Source organism: Oratosquilla oratoria, chromosome 11 (assembly GCF_046742065.1).
Source record: "Oratosquilla oratoria isolate Oo_2021 chromosome 11, ASM4674206v1, whole genome shotgun sequence".
Classification (NCBI taxonomy): Eukaryota; Metazoa; Arthropoda; class Malacostraca; order Stomatopoda; family Squillidae; genus Oratosquilla; species Oratosquilla oratoria.
The window spans coordinates 20,650,364-20,665,208 of record NC_134787.1 but is presented as its reverse complement, the minus strand read 5'-3'; the positions used below and the strand labels follow the sequence as shown (position 1 = coordinate 20,665,208).

Sequence of the window (14,845 nt, the reverse complement as noted above, 5' to 3'; positions counted from 1 at the left end):
AATGAATTGTTGGCCAAAAGATAGAAATTACTTATTTCAAAATTCGCGGGGTTTTAGGATTTCGGTAAATAGATATGGGACCACATCACTATCGAATAATATGGGGTAAAAATGTAACATACAAACTGGGTAGAACAGTTATATATTTCTCCATTACCCCCTTCAAACAAAAGGCAGATTAAATAAACAAATGACCTGTAGAACTGAATACTTTTCTAATTATTGATTTTAAGAATGTGATCTAATAAAGGCGTGCAATTTATAGTGGTGTTTTACTTTTATACATAGTAATCTAATACATATATCATATGTATGGTAATAATCTAAAAGTTAAATGTTTTAGGCTTATACTAAAGTATTGAGAACCACTTTTTTACACTATTTACATTGTTGACAAGTTCGACGCCAAACGTGTTTTCGTCAAAACTGTGGAGCCATGAAGGAAGATGTTTTCCTACGCGTGGAAAGGGCCTATCTATACGATGATCCATCCGAACACCAACCACAGTGGGAATCATGTAGGTTGATAAAAGGGTTTCGGGATTTATTAGATATGGTAGTTCGTAATTCCCAAATTAGGAAGACATTAATGACAACCGAAACTTGGAGGCGTATGAACGAACTCCGATGGTTTATGGGTAACAAATGTGTTGAATTCAGCATTTAATGGTATATGTAATGCATGTCTAACAGGAATAGGAGATACGAATATATCCCTTTAGCTTGTGGGTTAAGATTAGAGGTTTGTAAGATTGTGCATCATCAGGTTTTGGGAATGGAAGTATCTGCCTTTGTGCACGGAACTACAAAGGAATGACATCGCTTAAAAAACATTGGGCACTAGTTGTTAAACCAGGTTCTATTAGACATTTACTTGTAAATAAATAGCCTAAGCATTATGAAATCAAATATAATTGCCCTGTGAAATGGGAGACTAGGTTTCAGAATTGATCCAAACAGTGTGATGTGGAGCTAGTTTTAAAAGTTGAGATCAAGAGGTTGGGTGACAAGTGTAGTTGTCCAGTCTGGATAATGTCACTTGCTCCCCCACTCCTCTGGTGCTAAACACTGCAAAACAATTTATATCAATCCCATGTACACCCAAACTGGCGATATAGCCATAGAAAATAAAAGTAAAATTTGGTAGAATTTTAGTTGTGTACACCTACTCGATATAGCAATAAAAAATTAAATATTAAATTTGTAAATTATGATAGATCAACATAATGTGTGATTTTCTTTGCAGAAATCTATAACAAAAAAAGTTGCTAAAACCAATTTTCTAACAAATGATATTTACTTAGTTTACTTAGTGAAGTTCTGAGGTCGATCCTCACAGCCGTAGTGGACTACCGCTGCTGCCAGTCCTGTTGTCCTTCCTCACGAGGGTCAGTTGGTCTGGTAGTGAGTTTTGAGAGAACCTACTGATGGCACTGGAGGCCCGTCTGGCACCTTCCGCAGGAACCTGTCCAGTGCATGTTTGAAGCTGTCCACCGAGTGGTGGTTGAATGATATGCGGATGAAAAAGTAAAAGTATGATGAATTAGTCTATTCAAACCAAACCTAACCAATGTTTAGTAATTCAGTACCTCAAACTCTAAAGATCACCTGAGTTGTTGTCGTCATGGATGCTGATGGCCTAATTGTTATTGTACTTCGGGCAATTAACAGATGACAGCAGAACCCTGTGTTCTCTCATAAAGTCCAAGGATGCCCTATTGTCTTTGTAACAGCACTTATTAACGTCACCTGGAGTTGGAGAACACTTGGTCCACATGAAAGCAGTCATCTGACAGTGACTGGACTGGCATGGCATCTGTACCGTATCCTAACGGCTTCGTTCATTAGTAAATTTGCATGTAGCAAGGTTTTTGTTTTTTATTTCCACCAAGAAAATTGCATATGTTCATGTATTATAACTTACAAAATTAATGTTTAATTTTCTAATACTATGGTAAAATTTTAGTTGTGAATACCTACAAGATATAGCAATAGAAAATTAATTATTGATTTTGTAAATTATAATAGATTAATGTAATATGTGATTTTCTTGGTGGAAATCAGTAACAAAAAAAGCTGCTAAAACCTATTTTCTAATTAAGTCATGGTGGTTGAATTATACGCCATGTTTGTTTTGATAGGTGCCAAGGTCAAAGAAATGAAAGGATGATAAATTAGTCTATTCTAACCTACCTAACCTAACCAATGTTTAGTAATTTGGTACCTCAAATTCTAAGATCATCTGGGTTGTTGTCGTCACAGATGCTGACAGCCTGATTATTATTGTACCTTGGGCAATTAACAGATGGCGGCAGAACCCCGTGTTCTCTCATAAAGTCCAAGGAACCCCTGTTGTGTTTGTAACAGCACTTATTAACGTCACCTGGAGTTGGCGAACACCTGGTCCACAAAGTGAAAGCCATCATCTGATAATGACTGGACTTACACTTACACTTAGATGACTTCTGTCGGTGATCGACGCAGCTAGACTGGGGTCCCACTGTGACCAGGCAGCTCCCTCACTTCAGTTGACCAATCGATTAGTCGATTGGCGTTGGGGCTGGTGTATCCTGGTGTTGGCGGCTGGTCTGGTATTTTGGCCAACCATATATCCAGATGTTTTTTGAAGGTGTCTGGAGACACCCCTGTTATGTTTCTCAGTTGAGGCGGGATGCAGTTGAACAGTCTTGGCCCACTGAACGAGAAGCTGTTATGTATTCTGGACTTGATGATCCGGGAGTGGTCCTCACATAACATAGCCTCCCTCTTCTTTGGTGGACTGTTACTTGAATACCAGTGTTGGGCACCCTCTTTTCTAACACCTTCCAGATGTAGATGATGATGTAGCGTTCCCTGCGCCGTTGAAGAGAAAACAGCTGCAACTCCTTCAGCCTCTCCCAGTAGTTCAGTTCCTGGAGCCCATGTATTTTGTTGGTGAAGGTCCTTTGGGGCCCTTCAATCTCCATGATTTCTGATATTTTCTGGGGAGACCAGAGCTGGCAGCAGTATTCTAGGTGTGGCAAAACTAATAATTTCCACAGGGTCAGCATACATCTTGGACTTCTTGTCTGGAAGGTATGTAGGATCCACCCTGATAGATGCCTTGCTTTTAACGTTGTTTGGTTTATGTAATGATAGAAGGAGGCATCACCGCTCATACTCACTCCCAGATCTTTCACTACATCCTTTGCCATGATCTCTTGTTGGCCACAATAGTAATTTGTTGAGTTCTTGAGATCCAGATGGTGACCATAGCGTAAAAGTTCAAACTTGTCTCCGTTCAGTGCCATGTTGTTCTCCTCTGCCCACCTCAGGATTTCATTAAGGTCTTGCTGCAGGTTATCGGCATCTTGTTGTGTACGGATCTTTTATTCGATACACGTGTCATTGGCGAAGGATGTCACTGTAGAGTGTTTAAGGTCTCTGTCTATGTCCCCTATCATGATGAGGAACAGTAAGGGACCCAGTACAGTACCTTGGGGAACACCGCTAATAACACTGCTTGCCTGTGGAGGATTTCCCTGTACGTTGACTCGCTGTTTCCTATCAGATAAGAAGCTGTGTAGCCATTTACCTAGGACTCTGCATATTCCAAGCGCTCGTATTTTGTGTAAAAGGATCCCATGGTCCACCTTATCGAACGCTTTTGCAAAGTCAAGGTATATAACATCGACGTTGTCCCCATCTTTGGTGTCATCCAGTATTCTATCATAGTGAGCGAGTAGTTGCGAGAGGCATGAGCGTCCTTGTCTGAATCCATGCTGGCCATTGTTAAATGTCTCTATGGTTTCTAAATATTTAACGATTGCTTTCCGCACTACTCTTTCCATTACTTTTATTAAATGGGATGTTAATACCACTGGCCTGTAGTTTTTGGCAATGCCCTTGCCCTTTGTGTATTGGGGTGATTGTGATTGGGCATGGTGTCCATACTGTATCCTAGTGGCTTCGTTCATTAGTAAATTTGCTTGTAGCAAGGTTTTTTTTGTTTTTTTATTTCTACCAAGAAAACCGCATATTATGTCCATGTGTTATAAATTATAAAATTTATATTTAATTTTTTAATGCTATATTGCATAGGTGTGCCCAACTGAAATAATACCAATGCTATATGGCGTAGGTGTGCACAACAAAAATAATAACAAAATTTTTACTTGTGCACACCTATGCAATATAGTAATAGGAAATTAATTATTAATTTTCTAGATTATAATATATCCATGTAATATGCAGTTTTCTTGGTGGAAATCAATAACAAAAAAGTTGCTGAAACCAATTTACTAACGAATGAAGTTGTGGCGGTTGAATTAAACGCCTTGTTTGTTTTGATAGATGGCGAGGTCAAAGAAATGAAAGGATAAATTCGTCTATTCTAACCTAACCTATGTAACCTAATGTATATTTAGTAATTTGGTACCTCAAATTCCAAAGATCATCCAGGTCGTCATCATGGATGCTAATGGCCTGATTATTATTGTACCTTGGGCAAATAACAGATGATGGCAGAACCCCGTGTTCTCTCATAAAGTCCAAAGAAGCCCTATTGTTTTTGTAACAGCACTTATTAACATCACCTGGAATTGGAGAATACCCGATCTACAATGTGAAGACCATCATCCAACAGACAGTGATTGGGCTGGACAGACAGCATGGTGTCCGTACCATATCCTAGCAGCTTTGTTTGTTAGTAGATATGCTTGTAGCATTTTTTTTTTCCCAAGAAAATTGCATACTATATTCATGTATTTTAATTTACAAAATTAATATTTAATTTTCTAATGCCATATTGCTTAGGTGTGCACAACTAAAATAATACTGAAATAAATAATAATTTTGTAAATAATACATCAATGTAATATATGTTATTCTTGGCAGAAATTAATAATAGAAAAAGCTACTAAAAGCTATAAAGAAACAGCCACTTTGACTACTTGATGCCAACTTTGTTTTGGCAGAGGTGGAGGTTAAAGAAATTAAGATATGATAAATTCATCCTAACCTACATTTAGTACAGCAGTACCTGAAATTTTAGAGGTCATCAGGTTGTTGCTGTCATCATCTCCGACCTCTGAATCTATCAAAACAAAGATAGCATCTCAAGGAAATGACATACTTTGTTTCTGCATAGCTTTTAGCAATGTTTTCTGATATTGATTTTCACCAAGAAAAATATTGATTACATTGATGTATTATAATTTACAAAATTAATATGTATTTTTCTAATGATATACTGTGTAGGTGTGCACTTAAAAAAAATACCCTCAAACTTAGTTAACTTGATTTTTTGTGATAATATACTGATGTTAATTTCTTTTACTGTTCTTGAAATGTTATTCTGTTTGTAATTAATGTAGCTGAGATGGATCTCTACAAAGATCAGCCAGCTTTCCTCCCTCCATGGTCAAATGCTTACCTTAATGAAAGTAAAAGGCAAGAGAGCTTAAAGCTCATAAAGGATGCCTCCTCAACTGTCTTTCAGTCTTAAGCTGGTCATATCTGTTTTTAAATATATCAACACTTGTGCTGAAGATTACAGATTACATTTTCAGTGAGGCCATCCCATTTATTCACTATCCTTGAACTGAAAAACGTATTCCTCTATACTGTTCGGTGGTGGAGTTTCATTAACTTGAGGCTATGACTTGTTTCTGGGTGGCAGTCTCTGGTAACCAACTGTAGGTATTCTTCACCCCCTGTCCTTATCTATACCTCTCAGGACTTTGAATATTTGTATTGTGTCTCCTCAGGTCCTTCATTCTTCAAGTGTGATGAGGCCCAGTCTAGCTATTCTCCTCGTATGGATATTTAAGTTCTGAGACAAGTTTGGTGGCCCATCTTTGTACTTGTTCCAGCTTCTTTATGTCACCTCTCTTGTATGGAGACCGTGCTTGGATACAGTACTCAAGACAGCCTTACCATTGTCTCATATGAGGACATCAGCATATCTGCATCAAGACGTGCCTTATCTGCCTGTCTTGAGGGCTTGAGATCACTAGTAATATTTTCTGTCTCAAATAGTATTCACAGTCTGTCTTCTTGCCAATATGCATAATCTTACACTTCTCATTAAACTGGAGCAACCACTTTTGACTCCATTACTTCAATACATTCAAATCATAGGATGTATTCCATCAGGTCCAGGTGCTTATTCTGATCTGAGGCTTCCAATCATAGTTTTTATATCTTCTATAGTGAATCTGCACTTCTGCAGAACCTTGCCCTAAATGTTATTATTTAACACTGGTATTTGATTATTACTTCCTCCTTTAATGAATACTTTCTGGAATTCCTTGTTAAGTGCAAAACTTATCTTAGGTAAAGAGGAGGTTAGAGAGGCATCAGAGCACATAAGCTGTTCTACTTCCTCCTCTGGCATAAGCAAAGAAAGCTGTAAGATCTATTTGTACTTCAGTAGAGAGTTTCTTCTCAAAGCTATATTTTGCCTCACTACTATCACATTTCCCTCCCTACAATACATCCTGTATCGGGTCCTTGACCTTCTGTCTGTATCTCTTCCAAGCTACCTCCATTTCCTCAAGTTTGCTCATTACTCTTCCAGTCATCCACTTGGGTTGAGGTCTTGGAGAGGATTGCAGTAGTTGGACAGTTTTCTATCAGTGCATTGTATGGTTGTAATAAGAATTGCCATTTGTCTTTAACACTTTTTTTCTTTATATTCCTCTTCCCATTCAACACTATTAAACATATTGTTGGGCATTTCATAGTTACCTTTGTAAGCATTTCATTGGAGTATGTTGGATTTCATCCAGTATTCCTTCCACCAAGAAGTGGAATGTTAACACACTGTGGTCACCATTCCCAATTAGAGCTTTGTGCTCAATGTACTCTAATTCTACTGTTTCCTTGGAATAAACTTCCTGCACAGGTAGTGCAATGCTTTAGATAAACACCTCAGCAAGATGCTGTAATGATTATAATTTATTTTATATTATTTGTTTTTGTTTTGTTATCATTTGTCTGATTCTCATTTATTATTATATGTCAATTTATTATTATTTACTATTTACCTGTTTTTATTATTATTTAACTATACCTATGCATTTATTTATGTATTTTATTTGTTATTTACATTATTATATTTTTTATTTATCAATTTATTATTATGATTTTTTTTTTTTTTTTTTTTTTTTTTGCATCCAACCTATATATGGACCAAAAGTTCTCCTGTTGGCATGCTCCTCCTTTGTAATATGAGATCTAGTACTTCCTCTGGCTTGGGTGAATTCTCTGACCTGTTGGTGCAAAAATGCATCTTGACTAACATCATAAAACTTGGCATCCCACTTCTTCACCCTCCACCTTGTGCTGCTCCCATTTTATTTCCTTAAAACTAAAATCCCCACAGACTAGTACTTGACTAACTTTTTCATTTCCCATAGCTAGAAGCCCCTGTCCAATGCTTTCATTGTACTCTTGTGTGGCATTGGGTGGTCTGTAACTACATCCTAAGAGTATACTGTACTACTCTGCCTGATCTTTATCATGTAACTGTTTCATTTTCTCTGAAGGCTTCATTTGTCCATTCTGATGACATAATGTTCTTTTGTACAAGTATTGCCACACCACCACTACATCCAGTTTCTCTATCTTTTCTATATATTTTATGCATTTCAGACATAGAGGTAGAGAGACTCAGGATTTTATTATACTTGCTAAACACTTTCCAACCAATTGTAATACATCTTTTTATTTCATTATTATGATCTTTGGTCACTTTCACCATCTGGCCTAAACAGTTGTACTCTTCAACTTTTTCAGGACTCTCATCGTCAATTATAATCTCTTTTACTTTGAGCTTTTGTGTCGAACATTACTTTGGTTTTACTCATTCATTTTAAACCTACTTTGAGACTTTCCTTGTTCAGATCACTCAGCATATCTTGCACATCTTCTGCTCTCTCTGAAATAAGAATGATGTCATCTGTAAATCTTAGGTGGTTCACATATTTGCCATTAATCTTCAAACCTTTTTCTTCCCAACTCAACCTTCTGAAAATCTCTCAAGCAAGCTGTAAATAATTTGGGTGAAATTGTATCGCCATACCTCTTTTCTTGATCTTGATCTTTTCTATATCTTTAGTCGGATTGCAGTGGTACCTTTTGCATAAATCTCTTCTAGAACCCTTACAATCTCTTTGTTTGTACCCTGCTTGCATAACAAGTTTAGTATTGCTATTTGTTCTACCAAATCAAAGGCCTTCTCATAATCTACAAAAGTTGCACCCTCACCTCTGTTTTTTGGTCTTGCACTTCTCTTAGACATGTGGATGTGCTGTGTCTTGTGACACTGCTTCTGACCCAGGGCAGTGGACAAGGTGCAGGGATGACCCGTCATCCAGGAGGTGCTAAGATAAGAGGGAGGGTGGAGGGGTGTGGAGTGTATTCAGGGATGGAATGGGTGGGAATGATTTTATGCCTTTTCCTTTTTGGCTACCTCCCTTGTAAGGGGGAAAAAGCCTTGTTATATGTATGTACTTAAAATTCTTGGATTACCTTACCTTGATATGACCAGTGCACCCCTATGAGCAATACTTAGTAACTCAGCCACTGAAACTTCAGTGGTAAGCGGGGGGGATGGGTTTAGAAGTCTAGGGAGTTCCGAATAAACACATCTGCTCCATCTGACCTGTTTCTATTATGGCCCAGTGTAATAACCTATTGGAGTTGAAGCTTGGGTATCCTGGTGTGGGTGGTTGCTCTGGAATTTTGACCAACCATGCATCCAATTGGTGTTTGAAAGTGTCAAATGATACTTTACTCAGGTTCATGAGTTTTGCTGGGATGCAGTTGGAGAATTGTGTTCCATTGTAGGTGAAACTGTGGTGTGTTGACATTCTAATTCTTTGAGATGTTCCAGGGTTGGTCCTGACATAACACAGCCTTCCTCATTTTGGGTGGATGCAGGGAACATATAAAAGAGTCCTACACTAATACAAAAGTCAACAGTGATGCTTTCTTCCCAGAGAGATCTATGGGAGGGCCCAAGGACTGTTGTTAGCCACTATGGTGCCATTTCTATTCAGTGAAACTTGATGCAACATATCTTGTTAATTACTTGCTATCACTTTTTTAAATGCAGAATGGTATAAGTGAATATATAAGACCTCTAATATTTGTGGAATATGTATAATTTTATAGAAATTATTTTTTGTATCTTTAGGGTTAAGATATCTTTAAGTCTAAGGTAAAAAAAAGATGCATCACTAAAGTACTTGTACATCTTTATTTTTTTGCAGTGGAAGGGCCGACAAAGGAGATTGCAGAGAAGGTTGCCATAGGATCTTACGTAGAAGCCCTCAGCCATGAAATTGTACAGAGAGCTCTAGGTGCGGAAGAACCCAGGCCAGAGGGAACATCGATTAATGCTCACTATAAGAATTGTCTGATGAAGTACTTGCACAATGGCGATAAAGAAGCTCATCATGAAATTCTTTGTATTGGGATATGTTGCCTGCAATTGTTTGTACAGCAGAACTTCACTGGTCCAGTAAATGCACCTCCCCCTTCTCAGCTACTTCCGGGTCTTGTTTCTGAAGGAAAGTCAGATGAAAATATCAGAAATGAAGCTTTAGAAGAGTTGCTCCTGGATACTGAAGGTATCTACACATTTGCAAGGGGTCCAGAGTACATGGTAGTGGCTCGCACCATTCTTATTGACATGAAGGAATTGCTGCTTCACTGCAACAGTATTTCATGGTGGACTTTCAGATGTGCATACATACACCAGAGAGTGGCTGATGAAAGATCTCCTAAGCTATATGAAGTTGTGTTACAGTCTTTGAATGATGTCGAAAATAATGAGAAGTTGGTCAGCCTAGGAATTTCTCGTGACTTAACAGCTCTGTATCACCTAGAGGCAGGATATGTTCACTTGCATTACTATGATGTAGGCAAAGCAGGAAACCATTTCAGAACAGCAGAAAAGGCTTTAGGTATTACATTTAGTCTTACAGGAGCCTTAGGAAAAAGAACCAAGTGGCAGCAAGAGGACAAAGCCCAGCTAGTTCTCAAAGTGGCATATGAAGGACAACCTGTCATGGCCCAAGAACTCCCCGGTGAGAGGTTACTTCCAACTGACCTTCCTGCAGATCTTCTTTTGGAAGAAGACACACGTTTGCACAGAGTCAAGTATGCCGAAGAGGATGAAGACTTAGTTCCAGATCTGCGGCCCATTGAACAAGCTCTTATTCTTGCTCAGCTGATGCTTCGGAGACGTGCTCAAGCTCTTGATGTACAGACTAATTATGAGACCAAATCATATCTTGTAGCTCTCTTGCAGTATCCCAAAAATTGGTCTCTTCAGATGTCTGCATTAATAATGAGATCAAAAGTGGAGGCAGGTGAAAATCGTGCCATGCAACGAGCAATGAATCAGTTAGAGGAACTTGTAACATCGGTCAGCAGAGAAGAGCCATCGAGATTTGAAAGGCTAAAAATATTCTATGCATCACAGACTCTACCACACTGGGAGCTGCAGCAGGAGCTAGCATGTATGCTCATGAGATTGGGGTGTGTCAAGTCTGCTTTGGAAATATTTGAGAGACTTCACCTCTGGGAAGATGTTATCACTTGTTACAATGAGCTGCAAATGCGCCAAAGGTCAGCAGAGGTAGTTCGGATGCAGTTAGAAAAAGGAGAGACTCCAAAGCTATGGTGTTTACTTGGAGATGCCACAGATGACTTGGAATGTTACGACAAGGCATGGAAACTCTCCAATGAGAAGAGTGCACGGGCTCAGCGATGTTTGGGTAACTATTACTACATTAGGAGAAATTATAAAATGAGCATCCATCATTATCAGAAGAGCTTAGAAATTAATAGACTACAGTTCCCTGTCTGGCAAAGATTGGCTTACTCAGCTCTTCAAGCTGAGGAATGGCAGATTTGTGCACAGGCATACCGAACCTGCTCTGTCCTTGAACCAGAATGCTTTGATGTCTGGAATAACATGGCTCAAGCATACCTAAAGTTGGGGGAAACACACCGAGCATGGAAGTCACTACACGAAGCAATAAGGTGTAGATTTGACAGCTGGCGAGTATGGGATAACTTTATGTTGATAAGTACGTCATTGGGCTATATGGAACATGCACTCAATGCCTACAAGTCTATATTAGAGCACAAAGAAAAGCATGTTGATACAGAAATTCTTGGGAGAATTGTCAAGAATATTATTGAAGAGAAGGTAGATCCAGATGGGCGGGAAATGAAGAATTTATTTAGACGGTGTATTGAACTCCTAGGTCGTCTCACAAGTCAAGTGCCTACTAATCCCGATCTATGGGAACTCTATGGTGACCTGACATCTAATCATACAGAGCCAACACCAGAGACACGGCACATGGCAATGCAACAGTATAAGAAGGCTGTGGCTGCTGCCACACAAAGAGGAGCTTGGGAGAAAGACACATTATCGGTTGTAGGTGTATTATTCCGGGCCAAAAAGCTTTTAGATGCTTCTATGCAGACAGTTGCAGGAACAGGTCCCAAAACTGTTATGGCAGACTTAAGCGGTGTACGACTTTCTGTCAAAGCTGTGATCACTGCCACTAAACGAAGTCAAATTAATGTTTCCACTGGGGAATTGGTTGACGATGTTAAAGAACCCCTACAACAAGTTGAAAATGGGTTAGAAGAACTTGTGAAAGTTCTGGACTCATTGAAATTGTAATGGAATATGCACAGGAAGCCATGGAGTTGTGATAGTTGGCTCATGTATGTCTATGGAGAAGTTTATTACAGAATGTGTAACTAAGGGCATTACGCACAATAAAGAGCTCTGGAAGTGAAAATGTTTGTCATTAATTAATTACGCATTATACTCTTTATGCCTTTCCTGTGCCTCTCAGACTTTGTGATTTCTTACCAGACTATCAAAATAATAGTGATTGAGCACATTATGTATTATATTATGGGTACAGTATTTTGTTTAGTCTTGTTTTTATCTTATAACTCCAGGCTTCACAATCTAGTCGTTTCTTGTTTTCCTAAACATAGTGGGTTATCCATGGCCTACTTCTGTAATTGTTTTCCATGATATATATTTAAGTGATAGTAAATATTAATGCCAAGGCATCTTTTTTTATCAAGTGAAAGTAAATGGGAAGAGATTGGTAATGTGTTTGTAAGAAGAAAGATGGATGTGTTAATATTGAGTTGGACTAAACCAAGAGGGAAAGGTGAGTTTTGAGTTTGGAATTGTGGTAGGTAGATATTGGGAAAAAAGAGATGTATGATTGAATGTTGTGATACATGGAAGGGAGTGGGTGGGGAATGTGGGGGTGAGGGAGTTGTGTGAATGATATTTTGACGCAGCCAGAAGGGATTTCTCCCTCTTCTCTTTTTCTGTGGGAGAGGGTTACCGATTAAATGAGGCAGCCTTGCTGTGGATGTGCTGTGTCTTGCTGCATTGCTTCCGACCCAGGACAGTGGACAAGATGCAGGGATGACTCGTCATCCAGGAGGATCCAAGAAAAGAGTGAGGAAGGGATCGTGAATGGGAATGGAGGAGTGTGGGAATTAAATGGGTGGGAATGGATTTATGCCTTTGACTTTGGCTACCTCCCTTATAAGGGATTGATTGGAAGTGTCATCAAGGATGATATAGGAAAAAATAATAGGTATGTTGTGTTTGTGAATGTGTATGGTCCTGACAACAAGAAAAGTGGAGAATCCTGGAAGGAATAAGATTGTAGTATTTGGTGATTAAATTCTAGAGAGTGGATAGAGTAATATGAAGACAGAAGCTGTTAAATGTACATTGAAAGGGATCTGAAGATAGTGAATACAGGTGAAGAAATATTTTACTTAGTGAATTCAGTGTCTTAGAAAAAATATTTGACATGATTATACATAGACCAGGGTGATTGGTTGTAGGATAGTGGAGAAAACATTAGTGGATTGTGTCATGATGTAAGAGAAGTTGATTGGATGACAACTGGGCTCTAACAACAATTTTCATCATCTTTGTTTTGATCAGGTGTCTGGTCAAGTAGGTGCTAACCAGTTTGTACACATTTCAAGTGTTTTCTAGGTCATGAATTGAAAATGAAAAATGCAATAATTGATGGTCAGAAGTAGTCATTTTATATAAATAGAGATTGAATATGAAGGGTATTATTTGGGTTGGCTTTCAATATAACCAGTCAAGAGTATGAGAGAAACAAAATGAGGTGGTGATAATAGTATGGGGAGTGGGTGCATAGATAATTAATTTTTAGTAGTAATATAGATGTGTAGAGTGTTTACCAAAAGATAAGGATGTTTTGGGGCTCTCATGGATTTGCAGGTGTCTTAAGTGGACACCTTCCTAGTCCTTGCTGAAAGGGGGAATTCTGTGGTAAAGCCAAGTCAGTAGGGCATATACAAGTGTTAGGAATAGAGAGAATGAAAGGTTTGATGTGGGTGAGGACCTATGTTAAGGTTGTGTGGAGTCACTTTGGCTGTTTATGAGAGGTATGATAGGGGAGATAACTGCAAGGGTATAAGGCATAGGTCTGGAATTGGTAGGTGGGAAGTGATCCTGTTGTTATTTCCAGATGCAACTGTGATTGTGGGTGCCTCTAAGGAGAAATTGAAACTGGTGATCAAATTTAATCAACCAATCTGTTGCCCATGGTCTCTCTTGCAGAAAACCTGCAGCTTTCAGATAGCTGACACTGGCTGGTGAATCAAGTGGTGACTGGGGAAAAATTGGGCCTCTGCTGTGTAAGATCTGTGCCTTGCTGCATTCTTTTTTACCCAAGTAGAATGACTGGGGACTGGCACTGAGATGAGAAAGGTAGTTAAATGGATTTTGTATGTGATGTGGATGTATACTTGGACACCTTTTTGTAAAATGCATGGTTTTATGATTTTCTTTTAATGTCAAAACATGAAGTATGCTTATCTAAAAGGTTAACAAAAATATTGCCAGTTTATTCCATTTAGTCATTTTGTAGTAAATAATTTTGTATACTACATTGCACAGATTATTTAAATTGAAGAAGCCCTATTATGCAGTAACTTCAGGACATTCCACCTCACAGAGCACTGTGAACCCTTTTGACATTTTGATGTCCTCAGCAGAAATTATTCAGGTTAATGTCGGGTAGTTTTATGCAGCATAAGGACACGTTAGTGAAGAGGTGAAAACTATCAAATGACCTCATCGGTTCTGTAAAACCCTGAAGATATTTTGTTGAGGAAATTTTTAGCTGAGAGTCATCACCATAGTGAAAAGGTTGATGTAGGTTTAATACAGTAACTTATATTAATAAAAAACCGCATAAAGTTGTTGGGAGGGGATATGGGGAGGTAGTCGTCCTAGATGGACTAGGCTTGATTTTATTGGAACTAAGGAATAGTCAGTAGGAAGTTTATGATCTTTGCCAAAATAATATGAAACCTAAGTACATCTTTAAGGTAATATTTGAATTATGGACATAAGCATGGTTATGGTATTGTAGTATAAGCAGTTAGTGCTTAACCTTTTTTATACTTAAATCAGTATTTAAGATTTATTTCATATTTCATTCGTCTAAGTAAAAAAAAAGCTGCAGGAGCATTGCTATTGGGTAGTCATTTGAGAAAATAGTTTCTGAATGTAGATATTGGTATATAGTGAATGTATGTAACCTTAGAAGTGTATTTTGTTATAAGGATGTCAGATATTTTTTCTACTTGGGTAAATTTTTTTCATTTACCTGTAATTATATGCTTCAGTGACATTATATATACTTTAGTATGACAACAGGGGTTTTTACCCTAATAGAACATTGTGATTTTGTATCTGTGGACTGACAAATAAATAAATAATAACTGATTTTAACTTTCCCTCATAATT

At 38.2% G+C, this 14,845-nt stretch overlaps 1 protein-coding gene across 1 annotated transcript; it reads left to right on the top strand.

The window, feature by feature from the left end:
• The first annotated feature begins 386 nt into the window (after positions 1 to 386).
• Positions 387 to 14,824, top strand: LOC143029638 (tetratricopeptide repeat protein 27). The gene is made up of 2 exons (XM_076192415.1): positions 387 to 518; positions 9,258 to 14,824. The coding sequence occupies exons 1-2, from the start codon at positions 437 to 439 to the stop codon at positions 11,690 to 11,692; spliced, it is 2,517 nt and encodes an 838-aa protein (XP_076048530.1). The 5' UTR covers positions 387 to 436; the 3' UTR covers positions 11,693 to 14,824.
• The last annotated feature ends 21 nt before the right edge of the window (positions 14,825 to 14,845 follow it).